This window comes from Pangasianodon hypophthalmus, chromosome 1, assembly GCF_027358585.1.
Source record: "Pangasianodon hypophthalmus isolate fPanHyp1 chromosome 1, fPanHyp1.pri, whole genome shotgun sequence".
NCBI classification, from domain to species: domain Eukaryota; kingdom Metazoa; phylum Chordata; class Actinopteri; order Siluriformes; family Pangasiidae; genus Pangasianodon; species Pangasianodon hypophthalmus.
In genome coordinates this window covers 33,013,725-33,040,874 of record NC_069710.1, presented here as the reverse complement: position 1 = coordinate 33,040,874, position 27,150 = coordinate 33,013,725, and the positions used below count along the sequence as shown (strand labels likewise).

Below are 27,150 nucleotides of genomic sequence, written 5' to 3'. Positions count from 1 at the left end.
ACCAGCCTCTTTTTTCTCTCTCTTGAAGTTTATAAGACAAAAAACACACAGCTTGTTATGTTACTGAGAAACTGCAAAGAAGCGCAAACTCCTCTGTCCTGAAGATGTGGGAAAACTAATCAACAGCTTCTGAGAAAACTCACTGCTGTAGTTTTTCTGCTGTACTGTTTGAGAGCAGTCTCCGCCTGAATGGAATGCTGAGATGCTAACAAATACTTGGGATGTGTGTGTTGAATTTCATTATAACTGATAAACAGCATAAGTCTGGTGTTAACATGGGGGAAAAAAAAGCAAAAATATGTCGAGCATGTACAGCGCTTCCTCCATGTGTTCATTCTCTCATGTCTGCTCAAGATTTAGACCAGAAATGAACTCATGCTGAAACGACTCGTAACACTTTGATCACCTGCTTAACAGTTTGACCTCTGACCCCAGCTTGGTTAGGTCACCCTTTGGGATGAGGACAGCACTGTTCAGTGTGCAGGCCGTTCCACCAGTAGAACATAAGTTCTTTTTTTATTTAAGAGTATTTATTACGCCACAGATGAGTCCCAGATTAGCATGTAGTTAAGTCTAAGGTAAAGACATTCACACTCAATAGAAAGTCAGCATTTCACCACCAAGCTGCCACTGTTGGGCCCTTGAACGAGGCCCTTAACCCTTTCTGCTGTATCATGGCTGTATCATGGGCGCTGTATCATGGCTGACCCTGTGCTCTGACCTCAGCTTCCTAATGAGCTGGGATATGCCAAGAAAACAATTTCACCATAAGGTACTTTATATGTAACAAATAAAGGCTTCTTCTTCTTCTTCTCTTTCTGCTTCAATATTTCACAACTCCACACATTTCTTTATTCCATACATTTCCAGTGTTAGGTCAGTTAGAACATCTGCTTTATTTCCATGAGAGATCATTTCTTAAAAATAGCTAAGCAACAGATTACATACACAGTCAACAGTTTACATACACTTTGTTAGTATTTGGTGTTCTTTGCAATACTTTGTTGTGATTTTTCTGCTCATTCCTCCTGACAGAACTGCTGTAACTCAAATAACTTTGTGGGCCTTCTCACTCAGACACACATTTTTCCCTTCGGTCCACAAATTTTGAGGTTTTTTAGGATCACTGTCCTGCTGGAAGACCCAGTTATGACTAAGTTTTAACTTTCTGCCTGATGTTTTGTGGTGATGCTTCAGTATTTCTCAATAATCCTTCTTCATCATGATACCATCTATTTTCTCAAGTGCTTCAGTCCCTTTTCCAGGAAAACACCCCCAAAGCATGATGCTGCCACCCCCATGCTTCACAGCTGGGATAGTGTTCTTCAGATTAAAAGCTCTTTTTTCTCCATACATTATGCTGATCATTATGGCCAAACAGTTCAATCTTCTGTTTCATCTGACTAGAGAACACTCCTCCAAAAGGCTGGTGATCACCTGACAGCCGTTCAGGCCAATGTCTCATATTCCTTCACTAGGTCCTTTCTTACTGTCTTGGGGTTCAGTTCATTCATCACTGGGAGTTTATGTGTGCCTCTTCTGGAACGATGCAATGTCTTTGTGGTCGCAATTGATAGTACAGAAGCTTCTGGCACCTTTAGTTGCTTGGAAATTGCTCCTAAAGAGGGACTGGACTGCTGGAGGTCCACAGTTGTATTCTGAGGTCTTGCCTGGGTTATTTAGATTTTCTAAAGGTATCAAGGGCAAAAAGGCACTGGATCTAAAGGGAGGCCCTTTTACAGCCACTGTAAACCTGCTCCCATTTAACTCCTAATTATGACAAGTGGCCAATCAGAAGCTTGTAAAAGTCATTACATCAATTTCTGGAATCTTTCAGACTCTTTAAAGAGGCAGTCAACTTGGTGCATGCAAACGTTTCATGCCCTGGAATTTGGATATAAGGAAATAAAACTAAAATAAATTTGTCTCTAATCAATTGTTTTAAAATTACCTCTGATGTGAACAAAGTAGATGCTGTAATTGACTCACTAAAAGGAGAGTATGGCGAGATGAAATGTGTGGAGAACTGAGCATATGAGCATAGGTGTGTGTAAACTTTTGGCCTCAACTCTATGTTCTACTCATGTTAAATATTTTCTTGCTATCATAACACCTCATTGACTTCAGATAAATCATCCTGTGTGCTGACAGAGGTTTGTGAGAGCGCTGAACATTCCCTCAGGACTGATAGCAAAACCTCAGCGCAGTAATGAAAGCGCTCTACACCACTGCTCACGTTACACACTAGCCACACACCAGCTACACGTCTAGATCACGTTTCTTCCTCTCCTCTTCCCCAACGTCCTGCTTTTCACTCAGCGGCACTTCTTTCCTCTAAAACACTGACAGATTTGTAATAGCAGCTCACACCCAGGGCGGGTGATGTCATTTTCAGCCTTGAGAGCTCGCCATCAAAAAGGCCACACACACACACACACACACACATCTCTCACCTTCTTCATATATCCATCCCTCTCTGTCTTCATGTCTTTTTGTTTATTTTTCCTTTCTAACTCTTTTAGCTTCTGTTCAGCTCGTCTTCCAATTCTTAAAATGGCTTCTGGAGCAGCAGGACGGAGATCTGCGGCTTTGTTTTTATTCTGAGATGACCAAAAGCATGCACACACACACACACATGCACACACACATGCACACACACACACACACACACACACAAATCTAGTACTGTTCTGGATCACACAGCACCAATTAGACAGTGAACAGCTGAAATTAGCGTCGTGTGTATCTGAGACAGAACACGAGATCAAAAGTGCGGCATGTCGTGTCAGCACACAGCAGCAAACACTCTGAGTAAACACTGCTTACACACACACACACACGCAAGAATGCAGTATACACAATTTATTTAAGAGCGATGTTTACAGAAAAACTGGTGGAGAAGTGACTCAGTGGTTGAGATTCTGCAGAATGTTGTGAGTCAATTATATGTCATGGAAGGAACCTTCAGGAAACGCTGTTTTAGAAAAATAATCAACTTCATGGTGATGTGATGTAAGCGAAATTACAGGTACTGCCCAGAAGTTGATTGTTTTCCTATAACATCATGTTCTGAAGTATTTTATTCCTCTTATACCACAGCAATTTACCAACACTAACAACTGTCTATTTAGTAAAGAACAACACGTCATATTTTTTATCCGTTTATAGTTACATGTAATGTTTCAGGGAAGCATAAAAAAGAGGTGGTGAGGGACCATGGAAAAGTAATACCATTTGTACATATTCAGCTTCCTAATATAACAGAAGAAATGAAACATTCAGATTCAGTGAACTACATGATCATCACTTCTAACATATAACTCCGCCTTCAGACTTTACACCACGCCCCCTACCTGAGCCACATGAAGTGATTTAGAAATGTAGATTTAGTGCACAATGCTAAACTGGAGGCCATAATCCTCCGTTATATGTTAGCTACATGAGCCTCATTGCTTCAGTGCACAATTAAAGAACTAAACTTGGCTATGTTTGACATTGGGTATTTAATTTTTGTCCTTTCAGTGTACTTTCTCCTATAGGTGAAAACTGAGCAAGGAATCATGAAGCGAGTACTGAAGCTCAGTGACTTGTATGAGAGATATTGAGTAATATGGCGAGACTCATAGCACACACACACACACACACACACACACACACACGCACGGACACAGAGAAACCAAGGAGACAGCAAACACACAGTCTGGGAATCATGCGCCTATTGCACATATTTACATTCTTTTTTCTCTCACAGCTCTTTCGGGGGTCAGATGTGAAAAGCTGGATGAGTGTGTAATGTCAACAGAGCGCTGGACACTCACGTTCTCTCAAGTGCAGGAGGAATGCAGTGGCTACGGACTTCCTCATGTCCTGATTTCACCCAGTCACAGGCTTTTCCTGCGTTATTATGGGCGGAGCTTGGGTTAAATCTGATTAACCAATAACAAACTTGATAAGATGTCCACTAGCGTTCCTTTTTACTTCAGTGTTCAGCATTAAATTAAAATTACATTTTTAATCGCATTGTGACATTAAAGCACTATGCTAACATTACTTAGCTTAGCAGTAGCTATCTGATGTTAAATAGCTAGCTAATTTCATATGAAGCTAGGCTAAGTATTATACTGTGTCATTAAACTACCAAGAGCCAGGTTTGCTAGCAAGCTAATGTTCTTTTAGGATCAAGTTTACAGTGAACAGATCAAATATGATGCCTTCAAGTGCTGTTTGAAATATTGTAACTACATGAATACAACTCTGAAACATGTATTTTTTAATGAACTCAGACTTTCCAAAAAGTCATGGATAATATGAAAGTGACGGCTACAGCAGATTGTAAATCGTGCATTTTAACTGTTCAGTCCTTCAATTTTTTTTCAGTCAAGGCTAAATACACTTCTTGTCATTGGTGATACCACTTGAACACACACCACATAGTAATCACCAGATCTCGCTTCATTTCCAGCCAAAGAGAGTGATGCGGCGGTGCTTTAGTCATTTAGTCTGTCCAGCTCTCTCACCTCCTCACCTATACACTATACCGCCATCAACACCATCGCACCCATCATCTCACAGATCACCAACCGAGTCGAGCCGAGTCTCTGCTGTATCTCAGCGTCTCCACCACGTCTACGCTTCATCGCTGGAAAAAGGTGAGTCAGGAAAGAAGATCTCGCAATTTTGTGTTTAGGAGGTAACTGCAAAACCGGACTGTTATCACTTATGCTAACAATAATAATGAAAATATACCACCAGCCAACAAATTAGCACCAGAATCACTAAACACTTCACAAATATTTCAATATAAACATATTTAAAGTGTTTCAGGGTAGAGTTTACGATTAAGCTCCACCCTCGTTGAAGAAAGAGTAATACAAATCACACACAGCTGCACAACACACATTAATGTCTTAAATTGCTGAAACCTTTAAGTATCATCAAAACACATACATCTCACTCACCTCTCCCAGACGCACTAACACACCATTGAGGAAAGAGTGTGTGTGTATATATACACACGCGATACACACCTGTCCCAGACGCACTAAAGAGAACACACAGAACCCAAACTCCAAGCTGCAGTGTTTACCTCCATGGAAACATTTCAGGCATGCATTTCAAGTAACACAGCACATTAACAAAACACTAAAACCATCTGCAATGTCAACATTCCTGCAAACCTGAGATGTTCTCTTTACCGAAACTCTCCTCGCATTACCACAGAGAACACGTGCAGAACCCAGCACACACTCTTACTCAAACCACACACACACACACACACACACACACACTGGACAACTGTGTGAGGTGCTGTTTAAAACTGAGACTTACCTGTGACATGGCTGAGCTCATACATCCTTCCCTTTACTGTCTTAAAGCCTGACTGTGCGCACACACACACACACACACTCACACACACACACACGCACGCGCACAAACATGCACATAGAGCTAACTAAACTAAGCATGTCCTCCTCTTTCTCGCTACAGCCAACACACATACCACACAGAAGCAGTTAGTCCAACCCTAAAACACAGAAAGAGAGAGAATGACAGAAAGGACAGAGAGTGAGACCCTAAGGGGGGAGAGAGAGAGAGAGAGAGAGAGAGAGAAATTGGATGGAGAAAGACAGAAGAAGAGGAGACACACTTAATTTAAAAGCGAACAAAGGAACAGGAGGAAAGAAATATAAAATCAGAGCACGAAATAAGAAAAGAGAAAGAGAGAAAAAGAGAGAACAAGAAAGAGAGAGAGAGAAGAAAGAGAGGGACAAACTTACAAAAATGAGGGAAGAAACAGAAAATCAGAGCATGAAATAAGTAGAGAGAGACAGAGAGAAAGAGAGAGAGCGAGAGAGAGAATGGAGGAACGCAAGACTTTCCAGAAACTACATACACTCTTAAGAAAAGATTCCTTAATGGTTCTTTTGATAGTTCAGGGCTCTTTTTTTCTCTTATATTTTACGTAGATCCAAGGTTTCCCTAGAGGAACAAGCTGAAGAACCTTTTCCAGTTCTAGATTCGACCCTGTATGCAGTGAACTGAGTGAACATCGTGTTTATGCTGAGAGATGCAGAAATCTGGTAAGGAATGAGTCTTCATTTCATCCAGAACTACTAGAATCAGAGTGTTCAAGGAGAAAGATTGGTGTTCCTGCCAGAACACCAGGTGATCTTCAGTGATGTTCTGGTCATTCCAGCCTGGTCCCTCACTGGCTGTTACTCATCACTGCTAGTCCTCCTCTTCCTACGTGTGCCCAATTCCAGATTTATGGTGGCTCAGTTAGAACCAGAGGAGGTCTGTGTCAAGTTTTTGAAGGTTACTCCCATGTGCTCCTCAGGTTTCCTCTGGATTCTCCAGTTGCCACTTACATCTAAATTGCTCCCAGGTGCATGAGTTGTATGTATGAGGATCTTTGATAGATCACTATCCCAGTCAGGATGTACTCCTGGAATATTGGAATTTTAAACATGCTGGAAAATATCGGACAATCTGCTACTGCTCACGGTCTGGACACGTCACATCACCAAACCACCAGGGTCCCTCAAGGGTTTTTGAATGATTAAGAGTTCTAGCTTTCTAAAGGGGTTCTGTGTTTACTGAAAGAGTAAATAATCTGTTGTAGGGTTCTCTGTTGACCCTTTAAGAGTTCCCTCAGAGTGACAAACCAAAGAATGCTACAATAATTTAAAAAAAAAAAAACTTTAAGGAACCAAAAGGGATTATCAGGGTTTTTTTGATTAAGGGTTCTAGCTTTCTAAAGGTTTTCTATGTGGAATCTTTTCTGAAAGCGAAGCCATATGTGTAAGGTTCTCTACTGAACCTTTCCTCAGGGGGAACCTTTAAATCCCTTTAGCAACCAATAGTTTGGTTTGTTTTTTTTTATTTTCACCAAACTGCCAGGATTCCTCAAGGTTGTTTTTTAAATAATTAAGCAATAATTTAGCAATCTAAAGGGTTTTACATGCAATTTTTTCTAAAAGGAAAGGGTTCTTCATTTAACCTTTAATGGTTCTCTAAGAGGTACAAAACTCTTCAGTCTTTCAAAAAAGAAAAACATAAAGAACCAAAAGTGTTTATCAAGTTTCTTTTTTTAATGGTAAAGGGTTCTGGCTTTCTAGATGCATTCTGAAAGCGAAGCCACCTGTTGTAGCAACGTTAGGAGTTCAGTGGAATAGAGTGAAGAACCCTTTAATCATTACAATAAACCTTTATTTTTGAATGATTACAGATTCTAGCTTTTTAAAGGGGGGTTATGTTCAATCTTTTCCAAGAGAAGCCATCTGTTATAGGGTTCTCCACTTAACTTTTAAGGGTTCCTTCAGAGTGATAAAGCAAACAACCTTACTTTACTGGACCTTACTGGAATTTTACTTGAAAAGGAAGGTTCTCCATGGAACCCTCAGAAGAACAAACCTGAGAACCTTATAGGCTGCTGGATGAACCATTAGTTTTCTGCAGCATTATTCTGGATTAGTTAGTGAGGCAGTTAGCTCAAAGAGATCCACCCATTTACAATCCACTTCCATGACACATCTCCAGGAGGAAGTTTAACTGGATTGACTATAGAGATATTTATGGAAGATGTATTTATTTTGGCAATAACGCCCTTTTTACATTTGGGGAAAGTCCTGAAGTCCCTATGTAAACCAGGTGTAGCTGTATATATAACTGTATATTTGGGGAACTTGAATAAAATCTGTAAAAGGTCCATTTGCATAGCATTCCTTTTTTACCAAAGATCTGGATAAGTGAATAGCAATGATGGCAACAGTTACAGAACAAACTTCCTTTTCTTATCTCTCTAGCACTTTCTGTAGCTAGTCTCTGGTCTGATGAGCTTCCTTCAGTTAAATCATTTCCATAAATGCGTGTGATTGGCTGAAACAGAGGATCTGCTACAGAAGCCACGCTGGTTCATGTTTAGAAACCTCGGCTCTGTTACAATATTAATCAAGTGCAAGGTTCTTGGCACAGCACGAGTTGTGAAACGTTGGCAAAGCGGCATTCCACAGTGAAGAAAAGAAATGCGCTAGGCGGCATGGAGAGAAAAAAAAGAAAATGAGGAAACACTTTGCTGACTCTGGGATTTGAGACGAGTGAACACATTATGAAGCAATGAAAGCAACCCTTGTGAACAACTGTTTGAATAATGACGCCCAACACACACACACACACACACACATAATCAAACCTGGAGATTCGAGCTGACACTGAGAAAGAGAGAGAATGTTGGTGGAGTCTGGTGGAGTCTTCGGGTTTTCCTCTTGAGGGAATTACTCAGCATAATTTTGGTTTTGAGGCAATTAGTCAGTTTAATTGTTTTTCCACTGACCTTTTCTCTAATAGAAAACACAAAGCTAAAACCATAAATACCTCCTATAGAAACATTTGGGAAAAAACCATGGATTTCATACTTTATGGATTTTTTGGCCGTGTGGTTCCGAGCCATCTCCACCCATGCTGTTGGAATTTAACCCGTTTTATTCCCGTCGCCCCACACTCGGTCACTGCTGGCTACATTTACAGCCACTTAGTGCTGCTTCTTTCCAGAAACGCCCCTTCAGATGCGGTTAGTGAGGTTTACTTTGGCAAAGAGAAATCATATCCTTTTTATAAAAAAACATGTTTGGGAGACTGCAGGCTTCGGGGCAGCCGGGGTTATGCAGGGGGTCACACATTCCCTGCCTCTCGTTAACGTGCCGCAGAACTGATTCACGCCAAGAGGACTTATAAAGTAAATTCCAACAGTGTAGCATGTAGTTGTGGTCTGATCACTTTTCAACAAATATATACCAATATATATTTTTGCTTTGTTGATAATTATGTTAATCTATGCTTCAAAAATCCATCACTTAAAACGTTTTTGTAACAAATAGCGAGTCCTGTAGTCGTCACTTTATAAATAGCAGTTCCTAAATAAATTTTTTTTAGAAAAAAGGAGTGGTGTTGATGAATTTTCTCTAACAGCAGCTCTGACAGTAGTGCAGATGCAAATCACAGGTTTATATTAATGCACTCGTTCTAATACGTTATCGTTTCTATTGTAACGGCTCATTCACAGGGACGTGTACAGCGGACGCTCCACTGATAATAAACAGATTACAAAGTGTGTAATCGTTGATGTGGTGAAGTTTTCTGAAAGGAGATGTTTATTTAACATGTATGGAAGGAGTCTCCAGTGTCAGTGCTGTGTAACAGTCAGAGGTAAAGCTGGAACTTTAAGTTTTCTGTCATCTTCATTACAGAGGAGTTTACGCTTCTTTGCGGCTTTTCAGTAACAAGACAAGCTGCGTTTTTTTTTTTTGTCTTAACTTCAAGAGAGTGAAAAAAGTGAGGCTGGTGAGGGAATGACTGTTTATAGCTGCTATAACATAAGAGAGAACCTGAACTAACTTGTTTCACAGACATTAAATGTATATAACTGTAAATGGATAAAAAAAGTATGACACATCATTTTTTAATTATTAAAAAATTGTAATCTTTGGAAATTCCCTGTGGTATAAGAGGAATAAAACACGTAAGTACACTTGAGGTGTAGGATATCATAAGTGATCATAATCAGTTCATCAGTAGTAACAGCATGTCTAATGCTGAATTCCCTGAACTGTAAACATGTAGAACTGAAAAAAAAAACACCTGCTCCATCGTTCATTCAGGAAATGGTGAAACAAGTTATCCAGGAATATAAACTGTCCAGGAAAGAACCCGAGGCCATGATTCTACATTTTGATGGAGATGTATCTGTGAGCAATGTGAGAAACAGATGGACGGAGGAAATGTTCAAAACAGATGTAAAATACGAAAACAAAACACAAAACATTTGGTGATCATGCATCTGACAAGCATGGTTTGCAAAAGTTTATGCGCCCATTCATGTGGAATTCACACTTGCGCTGCCTCACACATTGAACCGTTAGACAAGCTGAAACCTGTCCCAACCCTGGGGACAGAAAAATAATAAAGCTGTCCTGCTCACAGCTGCCTAATCATTATAACACATTAGTGACGTCTGTTACACGACCAAACACACACTCTCATTATCAAGGATTACGATCGGATATCAGCACTCATTCAGCTCAATACAAAGAACTTTTGAAGCTGTAGTAAAATTTTCGAGGAAAATCAGGAGATTCAGGAGAGAAAGGGGTTTGTGCTTACCTGTCTGCCTGCAGCGCTGATCCTCAGCTTCTGTGTAGGAAAAAAAAAAAACAGAAAAAGCTCAATGAGGATGAAGGAAACGTTGCAGTGTGCCTCTTTACCCACAAGCAGTTGCTTTTACATGCAAATCAGTGTAATAAATAGCTCAGGGGAGCTTTATGAATTCAAATAGCACCATGATTAACTGAAATATACACAAGGCCTTGGGTATGCTTTAATATGCCAAAGCAAATTGAGTAATAGTTATAAAAAAAAAAAAACACACACACACACACACACACACACAAGATCTATGCAGGGGTAAGCGAGAAAACACAAACTCCAGCCACATATTGTTTTCTTCAGGGACCAAAATATCTAATAAGATTCCAGTTACATACAGACATTTCTTCAATTAAATAGTTAAAGATTTTAACAATAAATTTAGAAGATAATAATTACAATTTTTGATATACTGTATCATCATAAATATTGGATTTTATGAACAGTGAGACCATCATCCATAATGGTACTGCATAATATCAGTACTTATTAAGCTGTTCAATTCTAGACTCTGATTGGTCAGAAGATCTCCACAGCAACAGCTCTTATATTAATGCACTCATTCTAATATGTTACCGTTTCTATAGTAACAGCTCATTCACAGGGATGTGTACAGCAGATGCTCCACGTAAACAGATTAAAAACCATGTGTAATCGTTGATATGGGGAAGTTTTCTGTAAGGAGTTGTGCATTTATTTAATATTTATGGAAGGAGTCTCCAGCGTCAGCACTCTGTAACAGTCAGCGGTAAAGCTGTAACTTTACGTTTCCTGACATCTTCTGGACAGAGGAGTTTACACTTTGCAGTTACACAGTATCATGACTGCATTTTTTTTTATTAACTTATTAAAAGAGAGAAAAAAGTGAGGCTGGTGAAGGAACGACTGTTTATAGCTGCTATAACAGCACACAGAACATTCCACAACTTAAAATGTAACTAAAAATAGATAAAAAGCATATGGCGTTCTTTAGTTAAAAAAAATTAATTTTATTGATGTGGTGCAAGAGACATAAAACACTTCAAGATGTGCTGCTATTGCAAAATAAGAGGTGGTACTAGTAACACCACTTCAACACAACACCCTGAAGTTGATTATTTCCCTACAACAGCATGGTGTGCGTTATTCCTCTTACACCGCAGCAGTTTGCCAATGATAACAATTTTTAAAAACATTTAAAGAATGACACCTCATACTTTTGATCCTGATCAACCTGAGGACAAATACTGTCTTTGACATGAAATGCAAAATGCAAAAATAAACCAATAGCAAAGCAAAACATCATAGCAAATGTAAAGCTAATCCAGCAAATAAAAGCTAACCTAGTGAGTGTAAAGCTCACCTAGCAAGTCTAATGTTAAACTGGTGAGTATAAAGCTAACCCAGCGAGCATGAAGCTAACCTAGCAAGTGCAAAGCTAACCCATTGAGTAGAAAGCTAACCCAGTGAGTAGAAAGCTAACCCAGTGAGTAGAAAGCTAACCCAGTGAATAGAAAGCTAAACTAGCAAGTGCAAAGCTAACCCAGTGAGTAGAAAGCTAACCTAGTGAACAGAAAGCTAACCTAGCAAGTGCAAAGCTAACCCATTGAGTAGAAACCTAACCCAGTGAGTAGAAAGCTAACCTAGTGAATAGAAAGCTAACCCAGCAAGTGCAAAGTTAACCCAGTGAGTAGAAACCTAACCCAGTGAGTAGAAAGCTAACCCCGTGAATAGAAAGCTAACCTAGCAAGTGCAAAGCTAACCTAGCAATCATGGCTACTGTGTAATTCTATAATTGTGTGCTGCTACATGAAGGTTGATTCCTGATTCCATGCTGTTGTGTTTAGTTGCTTGAGTGACGTTGGAGTCTCAGACAGAGGGCTGTCAATCAAGCATCCTCAGAATATTGACTGACTTGATTAACCGCTGTTTGAGACATTGAGTACAAATAATATTCATTAGGAAAGAAAAAATATAACAGATCTAAGGTGCTGTTTTATCTTACAGAGTTTATTAAGGCCAAATGAAAGGATATTAACAGATTATTCACTTCGTCCTCATCAACAGCAGCGTGTGACAGTGAGCATAAAGGACGGCCTCTCGACATGCTGAGCTCAGAAACTCCTTCTGAGAAAGTTTCTCTCTCACACAGCACTAATGAGAGGAGCAGCCTGAGGATACAGTCAATATCTCATCATCTGTGACCCTGAGGGACTGTTACAGCAGCTGACCTTTGACCCCAGGGGTCAGGGATAGCTCTGATGTAAGCTTTATCACATGCTGGCTAGGGAAGCTCTTCAAAATGTGCCACATTCCATAGTTGTACGCACACACACATACACACACACACACTGGGTTAGAGTATTGGATCTGTATGTATAAGCATCGATCACACACATCCAGCACACAGGTTAAGCACACACACTTCTAGCACACATATCCAGGACACACACATCCAGCACACATGTCCAGCACACACACATCCAGCACACATGTCCACCACACACACACACACACACACACACACATCGATCACACACATCCAGCACACAGGTTAAGCACACACACTTCTAGCACACATATCCAGCACACACACTTCTAGCACACACACATCCAGGATACACACATCCAGCACACATGTCCAGCACACACCCATCACGCTCACACAGAGCACACACACATCCAGCGCACACACATGTCCAGCACACGTCTAACACACACACATATCCAGCAAACACATCCAACATACAAATGTTCAGTGCCACTGAGCCCAGCATATACATTGCCAGCACACACTCATCCAGCACACACACATTCAGCACACATGTCCAGTACACACACATCCAGCACACATATCCAGCACACATACATCTAGCACACATGCCCAGCACACATGTCCAGCACACATGTCAAGCACTCAGACATTCAGCACACACACATGTCCAGCACACATGTCTAGTGCACACACACATCCAGCAAACACAGGTCTAGCACATATGTCCAGCACGCACATCCAACACACATGTCCAGCACACATATCTAGCACACACAATTAGCACACACACATCCAATGCACACACATCCAGCACACATGTCCAACACACAAACATGAATCCAGCATGCACACATCTAGCACACATGTGAACCGCACACGTGTCCAGCATACACATGTTCAGCACCAGCATATACATTGCCAGCACACATATCCATCACACATGCATCCAGGACACATGTCCAGCACACACACACACACACACATCCAGCACACATGTCCAGCACACACACATCCAGCACACATGTCTAGCACACACACACGTCTACCACACATATCTAGACATGTACAGCGTTCAATAGTGTACATTACTGACCTGCAGCAGTACTGATGTGCAGCAGTAGGTGTTATTTCAGTAGTGTACAGTACTGACCTGCAGCAGTAGGTGTTAATTCAGTAGTGTAGTGTACAGTACTGACCTGCAGCAGTAGGTGTTAATTCATTAGTGTAGTGTACAGTACTGACCTGCAGCAGTAGGTGTTATTTCAGTAGTGTACAGTACTGACCTGCAGCAGTAGGTGTTAATTCAGTAGTGTAGTGTACAGTACTGACCTGCAGCAGTAGGTGTTAATTCAGTAGTGTAGTGTACAGTACTGACCTGCAGCAGTAGGTGTTAATTCATTAGTGTAGTGTACAGTACTGACCTGCAGCAGTAGGTGTTATTTCAGTAGTGTACAGTACTGACCTGCAGCAGTAGGTGTTAATTCAGTAGTGTAGTGTACAGTACTGACCTGCAGCAGTAGGTGTTAATTCAGTAGTGTAGTGTACAGTACTGACCTGCAGCAGTAGGTGTTAATTCAGTAGTGTAGTGTACAGTACTGATGTGCAGCAGTAGGTGTTAATTCAGTAGTGTACAGTACTGACCTGCAGCAGTAGGTGTTAATTCATTAGTGTAGTGTACAGTACTGACCTGCAGCAGTAGGTGTTAATTCATTAGTGTAGTGTACAGTACTGACCTGCAGCAGTAGGTGTTAATTCAGTAGTGTAGTGTACAGTACTGACCTGCAGCAGTAGGTGTTAATTCATTAGTGTAGTGTACAGTACTGACCTGCAGCAGTAGGTGTTAATTCAGTAGTGTAGTGTACAGTACTGACCTGCAGCAGTAGGTGTTAATTCAGTAGTGTAGTGTACAGTACTGACCTGCAGCAGTAGGTGTTAATTCAGTAGTGTAGTGTACAGTACTGACCTGCAGCAGTAGGTGTTAATTCAGTAGTGTACAGTACTGACCTGCAGCAGTAGGTGTTAATTCAGTAGTGTAGTGTACAGTACTGACCTGCAGCAGTAGGTGTTAATTCAGTAGTGTAGTGTACAGTACTGACCTGCAGCAGTAGGTGTTAATTCATTAGTGTAGTGTACAGTACTGACCTGCAGCAGTAGGTGTTATTTCAGTAGTGTACAGTACTGACCTGCAGCAGTAGGTGTTAATTCAGTAGTGTAGTGTACAGTACTGACCTGCAGCAGTAGGTGTTAATTCAGTAGTGTAGTGTACAGTACTGACCTGCAGCAGTAGGTGTTAATTCAGTAGTGTAGTGTACAGTACTGATGTGCAGCAGTAGGTGTTAATTCAGTAGTGTACAGTACTGACCTGCAGCAGTAGGTGTTAATTCATTAGTGTAGTGTACAGTACTGACCTGCAGCAGTAGGTGTTAATTCAGTAGTGTAGTGTACAGTACTGACCTGCAGCAGTAGGTGTTAATTCATTAGTGTAGTGTACAGTACTGACCTGCAGCAGTAGGTGTTAATTCAGTAGTGTAGTGTACAGTACTGACCTGCAGCAGTAGGTGTTAATTCAGTAGTGTACAGTACTGACCTGCAGCAGTAGGTGTTAATTCAGTAGTGTAGTGTACAGTACTGACCTGCAGCAGTAGGTGTTAATTCAGTAGTGTAGTGTACAGTACTGACCTGCAGCAGTAGGTGTTAATTCAGTAGTGTACAGTACTGACCTGCAGCAGTAGGTGTTAATTCAGTAGTGTAGTGTACAGTACTGACCTGCAGCAGTAGGTGTTAATTCAGTAGTGTAGTGTACAGTACTGACCTGCAGCAGTAGGTGTTAATTCAGTAGTGTACAGTACTGACCTGCAGCAGTAGGTGTTAATTCAGTAGTGTAGTGTACAGTACTGACCTGCAGCAGTAGGTGTTAATTCAGTAGTGTAGTGTACAGTACTGACCTGCAGCAGTAGGTGTTAATTCAGTAGTGTACAGTACTGACCTGCAGCAGTAGGTGTTAATTCAGTAGTGTAGTGTACAGTACTGACCTGCAGCAGTAGGTGTTAATTCAGTAGTGTAGTGTACAGTACTGACCTGCAGCAGTAGGTGTTAATTCAGTAGTGTAGTGTACAGTACTGACCTGCAGCAGTAGGTGTTAATTCAGTAGTGTACAGTACTGACCTGCAGCAGTAGGTGTTAATTCAGTAGTGTAGTGTACAGTACTGACCTGCAGCAGTAGGTGTTAATTCAGTAGTGTAGTGTACAGTACTGACCTGCAGCAGTAGGTGTTAATTCAGTAGTGTAGTGTACAGTACTGACCTGCAGCAGTAGGTGTTAATTCAGTAGTGTAGTGTACAGTACTGACCTGCAGCAGTAGGTGTTAATTCAGTAGTGTACAGTACTGACCTGCAGCAGTAGGTGTTAATTCAGTAGTGTAGTGTACAGTACTGACCTGCAGCAGTAGGTGTTAATTCAGTAGTGTACAGTACTGACCTGCAGCAGTAGGTGTTAATTCAGTAGTGTAGTGTACAGTACTGACCTGCAGCAGTAGGTGTTAATTCAGTAGTGTAGTGTACAGTACTGACCTGTATCAGTAGTCGGAGGGCAGTCCAGCAGATGATGTAAGCCCAGAGTGTGAACTTGGCTCTGGTGTAACTCTCGAGCTCCACTTCATTCCCTCCATCTCCTCCTGAACTTCTGTCCACTTCTTCTTCTGCACTCTCCTGAGCTTCTCTCTCCATCTTTCCCTACTTTATTTCACTTTTTACTACTTTAACACCATCTTCACACACTCACACTCCGCTCAGGAAACAGATGAACAAACTCACACCACGCTCCATGCAGGCATCTACACACACCACACACTTTCTGCTCCGAGTGCAAAGCTGTGGAGATCCGAGCTGTAGAGATCCGAGCTGTAGAGATCCGAGCTGTGGAGGTCCCGCCCACTTCCCCTCCATGCACGAGTAGGGGAAAATTGCTGCAGTACTTTACACGGCCATAAGTGGGCGTCATGAGACATTTACACTCACTGCAGTCTGTTAGTGAATCAATTACACAAAAGCACAATATGAAATAAAGCAACCAGCAAATAAACAAATATGAGTACATGTGGTTATTGGACAGGTACATAACTAGTTCAGATTTTTCACTGAAAAATAAATAATGATGAAAAAACACTTAGTTGTGCTTGTTGCTATTTTAAATAATTAATAAAATGTAAAAAAAAAAAAAGCTAATAAATAAATAAATAAATAAATAAATAAAAGTCATTTTTAGCTATACTTGATATTTTAACTGGGTAATAAAAACAAATTAGTTTTAAAGCTCTATGTTTGTGTGTCAGTTCTCTGTTTATGGGGCAGTCATGGCCTAATGGATAGAGACTTGGACTTGCAACCTGAAGGTGAACCTGAAGGTCGTGGGTTTGAGTCTCAGGTCTGGCAGGGATTGTAGGTGGGGGAGTGAATGACCAGCGCTCTCTTCCACCCTCAATTCCACGACTGAGGTGAGACCCTTGAGCAAGGCACTGAACCCCCAACTGCTCCCCGGGCGCCGCAGCAAAAAAAGCTGCCCACTTCTCCAGGTGTGTGTGTGTGTGTGTGTGTGTGTTCACTACTGTGTGTGTGCACTTGGATGGGTTAAATGCAGAGCACAAATTCTGAGTATGGGTCGCCACAAGTCACTTCACTTCACTAAACATTTGTGAATTTTATTTAAAATTTATTTGTTTACTATCAGTTTTATGTCCTTCTTTGACAGTGACTCAAAGTTTAAGCCTTTTCACGTTTGATCTGATTTTATACGTCTTACAGCACTGCATTTAAAGTGACAATTCATACTTAATTTCACTCTCAGTTTAAAACAATTATTTTTCATATTTACTGTATATATTTTCACTATTTTTAATAGACTTAACACTGCTAGAGAGTTTATCCATTTCAGCATCAGAGATTTAGTGTTTAAAATAATTTCTCTACTTGTTTTTTATTTGTCGAAATTTGTATAATGTATTTCATTATGTGCCTCTTCTTTTCTTCTCAATATCTGTAACTAACATAATTAATTCTGGGCATTTCAGTGAAATTTTATTTGACTTATATAAATTACAACAATACTGTAGGAAAACATAAATATAAATAAAATAAAGTAATTAAAGAAATATAATGGTTATATATTATTTTATTATATAATAAAATAAATTATAAGATTAATTAATGAATAAAGCAACTTATATAACTATTTAATAAAAGCACAATTTTATTTTGTATTCATTACTGATACTTATTGCCTCATAATAATAATAATAATAATAATAATAATAATAATAATAATATAAAAAGGTTTATTGTTTGTAAGAAATTTCTCATTGGTTTCCTCAAATCTTCCAAAACATGCTGGTAGGAGGACTGGTTACTAAAGGCTGTGTGTGTGTGTGTGTGTGTGTGTGTGTGTGTGTGTGTGTGTGTACTTGGATAGACGCCCTCTCCTCCACAAATGCTTACAGAAGATGAATGTGGCCCTACAGCTCCATCTACTGACTGTATCTAGAGGTCATCATGTCCAGCTGTGCTTCTGGTCTATACTTATTAACACAAATTACCTGCAAACAGCTTAACAGACATCAGTGTCCTTTAAATGAACAAAACTCCATCATATTCTGAGAGAACACACACTGATGTTCAGATCATGTTCAGTTCTTCATGGTACCTTCATGTGATTTCCTGTGAGTGTGCTGATTTCCTGTGACTGAGTACTGCTCTGCTGTACAGCACATTGACAGTGCAATAATAACTCCTCTTAATAATAAGTTCCTGTTCTGAAACTGTCAGATCAGCTGTAGGACAGAGGCAGGGACATGCTGCATGGCGCAGAACTCAGAGATGTGTGAGAGACACTGCAGGAGGAGGAAAGCGCTGCTGTTCATAATGAAGCAGCCTGGTCAGGCTCCTGAGCTGCTCTGGGAGAAATCACACTGAAAAAAGAGAGAGGTCTAAACAGATCCATGAGCCTCTCAGACACAGCTAAACAGTGTGCAGCTATTTCAGATGTTAACGGAGGGTTTTAGCACAAACATTTAATTTGTAGTAATAGTTATTGTCACAATTAAAATCATTTTGAAAGTATGAGAAGCTCTAAATTTGTCATTTCACTCCACTCTATATATAATTCATTACTGATATATTCAAAATGAAATATTTTTGCTGTTTTGTATGACAGATTTTAATTGTATCACTGTTTACAATTCATCTGTCTGTCTGTATGTCCATCTCTCTGTCTGCATGTCCATCCATCTGTATGGCTATCTATCTATCTATCTATCTATCTATCTACAGTTGAGGCCAAAAGTTGACATAAACCTAGGCTAAAGTATCTCCACACATTTCATATGATCATACTTTTCTTTTGTCAAATTAATTAGGGCATCGACACGTTAGAGTCGATTAGAGACACATTTATTTCAGCTTTAATCCACTATATCAGATTTCCAGTGGATCAAAAGTTTACATACACCAAGTTGCTGTCTATTTGTCCTCCACAAGTCTGCTTCCTCCTTAGGAGCAATTTCCAAACAACTAAAGGTGCCAGAAGCTTCTGTACAAACAATTGTGACCACAAAGACATTGCATCGTTCTGGAAGAAGCACACATAAACTCCCAGTGACGAAAGATCTTTGGTCTGAAAGATTCGACTGAGCACCAGAAGAGTAAGAAAGGACCTGGTGAAGGAATTGGAGACATTAGGTAGCAGAGTATGTACATCCACCAACAAAGATTGAACTGTTTGGCCATAATGATCAGCATAATGTATGGAGGAAAACGAGCTTTTAATCTGAAGAACTGTGAAGCATGGGAGTGGCAGCAAAATTCCAGCAAGGTATTGTGAGAAACTTGTAGAAGGCTGCAATCAGAGTTTAATTCAAGTTCAAGCAATTAAAAGACTAAATACTAACAAATCATATGTAAAAGTTCCAGTTTTGAATTTATTTTAGTTTTTAATTATTTTTAGAATTTATTTGTTATTATTAGGGGGCGTGGTGGCTTAGTGATTAGCATGTTTGCTTCGCACCTCTGGGGTTGGGGGTTCAAACTCCTCCTCCATGGGAGGAGTTTTCCTGTTGTCCCCGTGCTTTGAGGGTTTCCTTCCTAGTCCAAAGACTTGGGTTGTAGGCTGATTGGCATTTCCAAATTGTCTGGAGTGTGTGAATGGGTGTGTGATTGTGCCCTGTGATGGGTTGGGGTGTCCCCTGGCTTGTGCCCCGAGTTCCCTGGGATAGGCTCCAGGCTCACCGCGACCGGATTGATGGATTTTTTATTATTAGTTTTATAATTTATAATTCTTCCTTTAAATGCAATGCTGCACTTAAACTTACTAGAGAATGAATGAATGAATGAATGAATGAATGAATCTCTGTATCTGTGCATGTTCACACTCCTACCCCTCACACCTGATCATCTGTGTCCTGTACTGAACACAGAGCTGAGACTTCACTGTAATAACACCATCCACCACTAGATGGCCTAATTCTCTTTAAAATCACCTGGAGAGCTTGTTCTTATGTCTTCGTAGGTTTACAATGCTCTAAACCGAGGCTTAACTCTTAAAAATATTTGGATGAATTGACGTCATCGCGTCAATCACGTGTAATAATTTCATTATGACGTAATTAATTTTCCTAATAGTCCTATACAGTTCAGGAATAGTCTGAAGTCCTGGAGAAGTGCTTATGGGTGTGACTCACACCTGTTACCTGTAGGGGAGGAGCCAGAGGACCACGTCCCCTGTCCTACAGCCAATCAGATGGTGTCTTAAAGGATCCTTTACAACAGGCATAATGGGGCGGAGTCTGTAGGTATTATATTATATTATATTATATTATATTATATTATTAAAATAGTAATAGTTATAGATATTATTATAGTTAAAATCATTATTATTTATTATAGTTCTAAATGGGCTTAAAATTCTGACACTGAAGTGTTTTTAAATCCAGATTAAATCTAAAAATCCATTTTTAATAAAACTACTGATAATAAAGAAATTAGATATTTGGAGTCTGACTGATTCAGAGCTTCATGTGACTAAAGTCTTCACTCAAGGTTTATTCTTCATTCAAACACAAGATGAGACTTTGAGTTGCAGGGGCGTGGCCTTGTGGAGAAGGGGCGTGGTCTGAGCAGAGTTAGGGCGGTGTGTGGAGCGTTAAGGGGGCGGGGTTTATTACTCGTGATACGAGTTAATGTGAGAGATAGTGGAGAGCAGAGGGACTCTCTCTCTCTTTCTCTCTCTCTCTCAGTCTTTCTGTGTGGAATAGCGCTACATTTTTCCCTTTTCGGCCCCAGGAATGTTTCACACGTGAGTAATTCTCTGTGTTTTACTCTTTAAAAAACTAGTGCTTGTTTATTCTAAGGGAGAATTGCAATACCTAATGACATGAACTGAAAGTGCTTTCCTAGTGCTAGAGCTTTTCTTTCTCTCTGCAATGAAAAGATCCTGAGATCCAAAGCAGCTTTTCTGTCTGATTATTTCTTATTATTCCTCACATGCTGGCTAAACGTGGCTGTTTATCCAGATATTCCCAGAAACTATTCCTACCTAGGAAAAGGGGAATGAGGGAAGCCAGTTTGCACAGCTGGAGACTGGAGACTCATCTGTTCTGTACAAATGCATAGAATAAGTAGCAATGCATTGGAGCTGATGTGAGAAGTGATTAGGAATGAAAGTTTAACTAGTGTTTTTAATTCAGATTAAAACCCTGACTTGTTCACACTGTCCTACACTAACATTACAGGGTCTAGATATGATCTGTGTACATTTTGTGTTGTTCTAGCTATTCTGTTAATGTACTGTTGTCATAATGTATTATTAATGTTTTGAATGTTGATAAAATACCAAGAGGTTGGACACAAAATTAAAAGTGCTACTAAGCTGCCAGTTTATTAGTTATTAGATTGATACACAGTAAACTTGGTATTTAGAATATATATATATATTTCTGTATATTATATACATTTTATTAGATACATGAATCTAATTACTAATAAACTCAGTGTATATGTCTGTAGCTCTTTTTTTTTTTTCTTTTCTTTTTTTTTTTTTTTTTATAAATGTCATCACTTATAGTATATCAATATTTTTTCCCACCAAGTGGCTTGTCAGCATGAATCACAAACTGCTTTCTATGTTTTTCTATTAAAAATCGTATGATTTCTTTATTAAACATTTCATTTTGTCCGATATTAACTGACCTCTTGGAAGCCCCGCCCCCTTTGCCCCATCTCACATAATTAGCGAAGCTGGAACTTTAGGTACTGGGCTATTGATAAATTTCCTAGTGCCAAAAGTCTGGTACCTTGTTATTTTGCGTATGAGCATTTTAACATCAGAGTACACTGCTACAAGTTAGCACAACAAAAGAACAATCTTTCCCCCCCAATAAAAATGGCAGATGAGCCAATTAAACTATGAATCATATTTTGAACTCTCCGATATTAACTGACCTCTTGGAAGCCACGCCCCCTTTGCCCCATCTCACATTATCATGGGTATGGTGGAAGCACGGTTTCTGTGATGAACATTAAACAACGGGGCTGAGTTTCCTAAAAGCATTACAAAGTTAAGACCGTCTTAACCTGGAGAGAGAGTGTTCAGTGTGATGCTGACTTTACCATTTAAAGAAAGACCTTAATGTTCTGCAATGCTTTTGGCAAATTTGACCCTGATTTGTAAAAGGACCAAAAATTATTGTGCTTTGTTTTTTCACTGTTTACTGTATTTTCTCAGTGCTAAAATTGAAACAATGGTGGATGCTCTAAAATTCTTGGTTCCAAAGTTGTAACAATTGTTGGCCCAAAGTTTTCACAATGGCTGAACCCACCGTGGACTGGAAAGTTTAGCATCTATCTAAACTGCAAAACTGCACCATAAACCATAGAGGACTGGAGTCTCTCATAGACCTGTACACAGTTTAGTGTTATTCCTGTTCATCTGAAACTGAAGAGCATGGGTGTGTGTGTAATACCTGTTCTATTTCCAGGAACAGCCGCCGCCGCTGAGGACGCGTGTGGAATCTGATTAAATCAAAGCGAGTTTGCAGTTTCGCTCGTCCAAAGCTGGCTGCAGCTGGGATGTTCGCCAGCGGGATGCTGCAGCAAAGCAGCCTGGGAAACAAACGCTCACCTGTGGGCATTACACGATTGTCCAGCTCACACTTCTTTCCCCCGGGTTCAGGATCGGGTTCCAGAGCTGGCTCGATTAAGAGTGACTCACTGAGCTCTATCAGCTCCGACCCGGAATACATCATGCAGCTTGTCAGCGATGTACGGAAATTTGCTGATGTGCTGCTTCACCTCAAGGAAGCGTTTAACTCCAAAGGTGAGCTGCTGTTTGCAGTATTTCACTGTTTGTTTACAATGATTAAGAAACCTCAAAGTTTTCAGTCTCAAAATTGTGTGGTGGAACCCCCAATGTACTTACTCCCAAAGGGATCACAATGATTGCAACTTCAAAGTTATTACAGCTATAATAATAGGTTAAAGTTGTCAGTTCAGAAGTTATCAGTGTGGCTGAATCTCCAATGCCCTCAATCCAGAAGTTATCACATGGGTTGAAGCTCCAAATTTCTTCCTCCAAAAATTAAAACAATAGTTGAACCCTCACAGTTCTCAGCTCCAATGTTATAACAATGGTTGCAGCTGATAAGTTCTTGTTTCCAATGTTATAATAATGTTTTTAGGAAAAGGTTTCAGTCTCAACATCATAAAATTCATTGAAACTTTATTGTCCAGAGTGTGACATTGATTAGAATGCTTGAAGATACAAAGTTTCCAAAGTTATAACACTGGGTGTAGTTCAAATTCTTGGTCTCATTGTTCTAATTATGTTCCCCCAGTGTTCTCAGTCTCAAAGTTTTCACAGTGATTGTACACTCAATGTTTCATAATTGTTGAGACTCCATCATTCTCACTCTCAAAGCTATAAAATCAGTTGGACCCTCGATGTCAGTCCAAGAGTAATTACAGTACTTGATCCAAAGTTCTCATTTCTAAAGTTAGAATAAAGCTTGTACCTCCAAAATTATGGGTCCCAAAGATTGAACAGTGGTTGCAGCCCTAAAGTTCTTTGATCCAAATCTAAAACTTTGGTTGACCCCTCAGTGTTCTCAGTCTGGAAGTAATTACAATAGTTATAGATACAAAGTTCTCATTCCTGAAGTTATATCAATGGTTGAAGTTTATATTCTTGGTCCCAACATTCTAAGAGTAGTTGGACTCCATAGTTCAGTCAATTTTCACAGTTGCTCTTCCAGCAAAGGTTATTACAGAGGTCAAACCCCTTAGAACTTCTCAGTTCTCTCTCAGAGTTCTCAGTCCATAACTGTTACAAAATTGTTCTCATTTTAAAGTTATAGCAATAGTTGTTATTGGTCCCAATGCTCTAACAATGGTTGGACCCCCAAAGTTCTTAGTCTCATTGTTCACAATGGCTGAACCTTCAAAGTTATTACAGTGGTCGAATTCTTAAAAAGCTCGGTCTCAAAGTTATCATAATGGTTGAGACCTCAAATTTCACCATCCCAAAACTATAAAATTGGTTGGATTGGTTTTGTTCTTAGGTCAATGGTAATTACAATGCTTGAAGATCCAAAGATGTAATTTCTGAAGTTATAACAATCGTTATAATAGACCCCTAATGTTCTCAGTTCCAAATATATTACATTGGTTGAACCCCCATTATTCTCAGTGTGAAATTTAATGAAATGTATTACTATGCTTGAAGGTCCAGGATTCTCATTTCAAAGTCATAGTAATCATTGTAGCTCCAAAATTATAGGTCCCAAAGTTTTACCAATGGTTGGACCCCCAGTGTTCTCAGTCCCGAAGATTTCACAATGGCTGAACCATCAACATTATTACAGTGGTCAATACCACAATATCTTCACCCTCACATTTATAATAAGGGTTGAGCCATCAAAGTTCTCAATCCCAAAGCTATAAAATTGGTTGAACCCCCAATGTTCTCAGTGTAAAAGTAATTACAATGGTTGGCGATCCAAATTTATAAGTATCCAAAGTATAACAATAGTGGTAGCTCCAAAATGATCGGTCCCAAAGCTCTACCAGTGGTTGGATGCCAATGTTTTCAGTCTCAATGTTTCCCTCTGAGTTCTTATAGTGGGCTACCCTCTAAAGGTATAATCAGAATCATTTTATTCGCCATATACATTTACATGTATTAGGAATTTTTCTTGGTGTTTGGTCACAACATGATACATTCAACAGCTCACAACATACACATAACAGACAACACAACACAATTACCATCCTAATATCCAATATATGAGGGTTGCACCCCTTAAATTTCAATGGTTGTAACCCTAATTTCTCTGTTCTAAAGCTATACAATTGTTTGAACCCCAAATGTCATCACTCTGGAAGTAATTACAGTGGTTGAAGATCCAAAGCTCTCATTTCTGAAGTTATAACAATGGTGGTAGCTCCAAAATTCTTGATCCCAAGGTTTTCACGGTGGCTAAACCCTCAGAGATATTACAGTGGTCAAACCCCTAAAGTCCTCACTCTCAAAAGTTGTAATAAGGACTGAGCCCTCAAAGTTCTTAATCCTAAAGCTAAAAAAGTTGGTTGAACCCCTATTGTTCTCAGTCCAAAAGTATTTACAATGATTGAAGATCCAAAGTTTGTATTTCTGAAGTTATAACAATGGTGGTAGCTCAGCAATTCTTGGTTCCAGAATTCTAGCAATGGCTAAACCCCATTGTAATTACAGTGGCCAAATCACTCAAATTTTCACTCTCACAGTTACCATAAGGGTTGAAACCACCCCAAAGTTCTCATTCTCAGTCTTATCAATGATACATAAAAATATTGCCTCTGTCTCTGCTTTCCCTCCAGGAGTTTGTTTAGGCAACTCTTTTAAGCATCATTTGCAAAAATCCCAGAATAAACTCAATCATGTTCAGACAGATGTTGCCCTGTCAGGTTATTTCGGGCAAATTTGAAGGCGTCCCATGACAGTTTGAGTAAGATGATGGAAAGAAATTTTGCTCAGATGGAGGTACACTATCATTTTAAATGCAGTATCGTAAAGCATGATAAAAGGGCTAAGCAATTTTCACAGTACAAACTTGCTCTTTGTTCTTTATACAGTAGCTCCTGTGAATTATGTGTTGTGTTTAGTTTTGATGTGTTTAGCTCTCAGGTCATGTTAGATGTCTTTGTCTTTGTCCGCTCGGTCACTAACCTGCTGTATTTGTGGCTGTTTTGTGGGCAGATTTCAGATCCTGAGAAATTACGCAATTGACAGTGAAATAACACGCTCAATACTGAAGACATTGCAGGCCTTTTTGTTGGTTGTTCTTTTCTCTTTGTAATGTTGTTTCTTATTAGCAATACTATAGGCAAGCTTAACTTATGGGTTGGGTTAGGTTTTGGCAAGGTTAAGACCTTTTTTGAGGTTTTTCTTTAAGCTCTATTTAGAGAGGGGGAATAAGAGAGAGGGAAGGAGGTAGAAAGAGGAGTGGTAGTTGTAAGTTCAAAGCCCAGGACTGCCAGAGAGCCACTTTTAACCCTTAAATGGTCAGCTCTACACTTGATAAAACCTTTAAATCTTTCTGGATAAAAGCATCCACCAAATAGAAATGTAGAGAGGGACAGACAGAGAGCTGAGGTGCTTTTCTAGGGAGGGGAAACTCCGTCGTTTCACTTCTATGACGCTCCATATAAAGCTATAGGCTAATCCAGGCTCATAAGTAGATTTCGGCATTGTGATGAATTACTCTGGGGGAAAAGGGGGCACGAAAGGCATCTGATCTCGATATTTAAATAGGGAATTCCTGCATGGTGGGAGTACTCAGCAGGAAAAAAGACTTGAGAATAGTACACTACTCCATAATTAAATGCCTTTTTTTCCTCCACTCCTTTTGCTAATCTCAAGTGAAGCGTTTGGAAACCTTTGGGGAAATGATGAAAGAGTGAGTGAAGATTAAGAGGGCGGCTGCTCTTGCGTGTGTGATTACTGCATTCCGGGTCCTGTGTGGTTCAGCTCGGCTTGGATCGGACTCAGCTCGCTAATCCTGACCCAAAAACGCCGCTTCTCTTAACCCTGTGGTGGTGCCATTAATCCAGACCACCTTTTAAAAGCAATAGAATGTTAATATTTCATTGTAACCATCATGTTTTTGCTCAGATTCTTCACTTCCTGTGTGTCTGGGGTCTCAGGGAATCTACAGGAATGATATTTTTAAAATGACGTTATGCTTTCCCACAGAATGATGTGGTGGAATCTGTAAATGTGTACACAAGAGTAAACAAGAACAAATTTAGATTTTGCTTGGTTTTGTCCTGAAATGTATCCAGGATAGAAATGTGATGCGCCATATTCAGGCTCAGTTTGACCCCCGTGTGGTCTGCAAATGACATCAATTGATTGAAATCCCTGGCATATAAATCTTTAAATCTGCTGTCTTGAGACTTTTTTTTGTTCTTGCATTACACCACAGTGCTGTAGAATTCTCAGTTCTGATTGGTTGGTTAATTTTCTAGCACAGAAAAGCAAATCACAGGTTTATATTAATGCGCTCATTCTAATATTTTATTGTTTTTATAGTAACAGCTCATTAACAGGGACTTGTTAAAGACTTTTAAAGAAAATTTATGGAAGGAGCCTCCAGTGTCAGCGCTTTATTACAGTCA

The 27,150-nt window shown here is 39.8% G+C and overlaps 2 protein-coding genes across 6 annotated transcripts in view; one reads left to right on the top strand and one right to left on the bottom strand.

The window, feature by feature from the left end:
• The window catches only part of LOC113547560 (rho guanine nucleotide exchange factor 4), a 118,872-nt gene extending 102,506 nt beyond the window's left edge, over nucleotides 1-16,366 (bottom strand). For 2 of the 4 annotated variants that reach the window (XM_026947957.3, XM_053235262.1), the window contains exons 1-2: nucleotides 16,024-16,365; nucleotides 10,159-10,188 (exon numbers count right to left, since the gene is read on the bottom strand). In XM_026947957.3, the coding sequence (XP_026803758.2) occupies nucleotides 10,159-10,188; nucleotides 16,024-16,179 (186 nt within the window). In that variant the 5' untranslated portion in view covers nucleotides 16,180-16,365. Of the gene's footprint in view, nucleotides 1-5,328; nucleotides 5,442-10,158; nucleotides 10,189-16,023 lie in introns of those variants that run through there. The other 2 variants (XM_053235246.1, XM_053235260.1) reach the window with 2 other exon arrangements.
• Nucleotides 16,367-20,654: 4,288 nt separating this feature from the next.
• arhgap29a (Rho GTPase activating protein 29a) overlaps nucleotides 20,655-27,150 on the top strand; it is a 58,690-nt gene continuing 52,194 nt past the window's right edge. For both annotated transcript variants that reach the window (XM_034304521.2, XM_034304520.2), the window contains exons 1-2: nucleotides 20,655-20,794; nucleotides 22,476-22,813. In XM_034304521.2, the coding sequence (XP_034160412.2) occupies nucleotides 22,567-22,813 (247 nt within the window). In that variant the 5' untranslated portion in view covers nucleotides 20,655-20,794; nucleotides 22,476-22,566. The remainder of the gene's footprint in view (nucleotides 20,795-22,475; nucleotides 22,814-27,150) is intronic.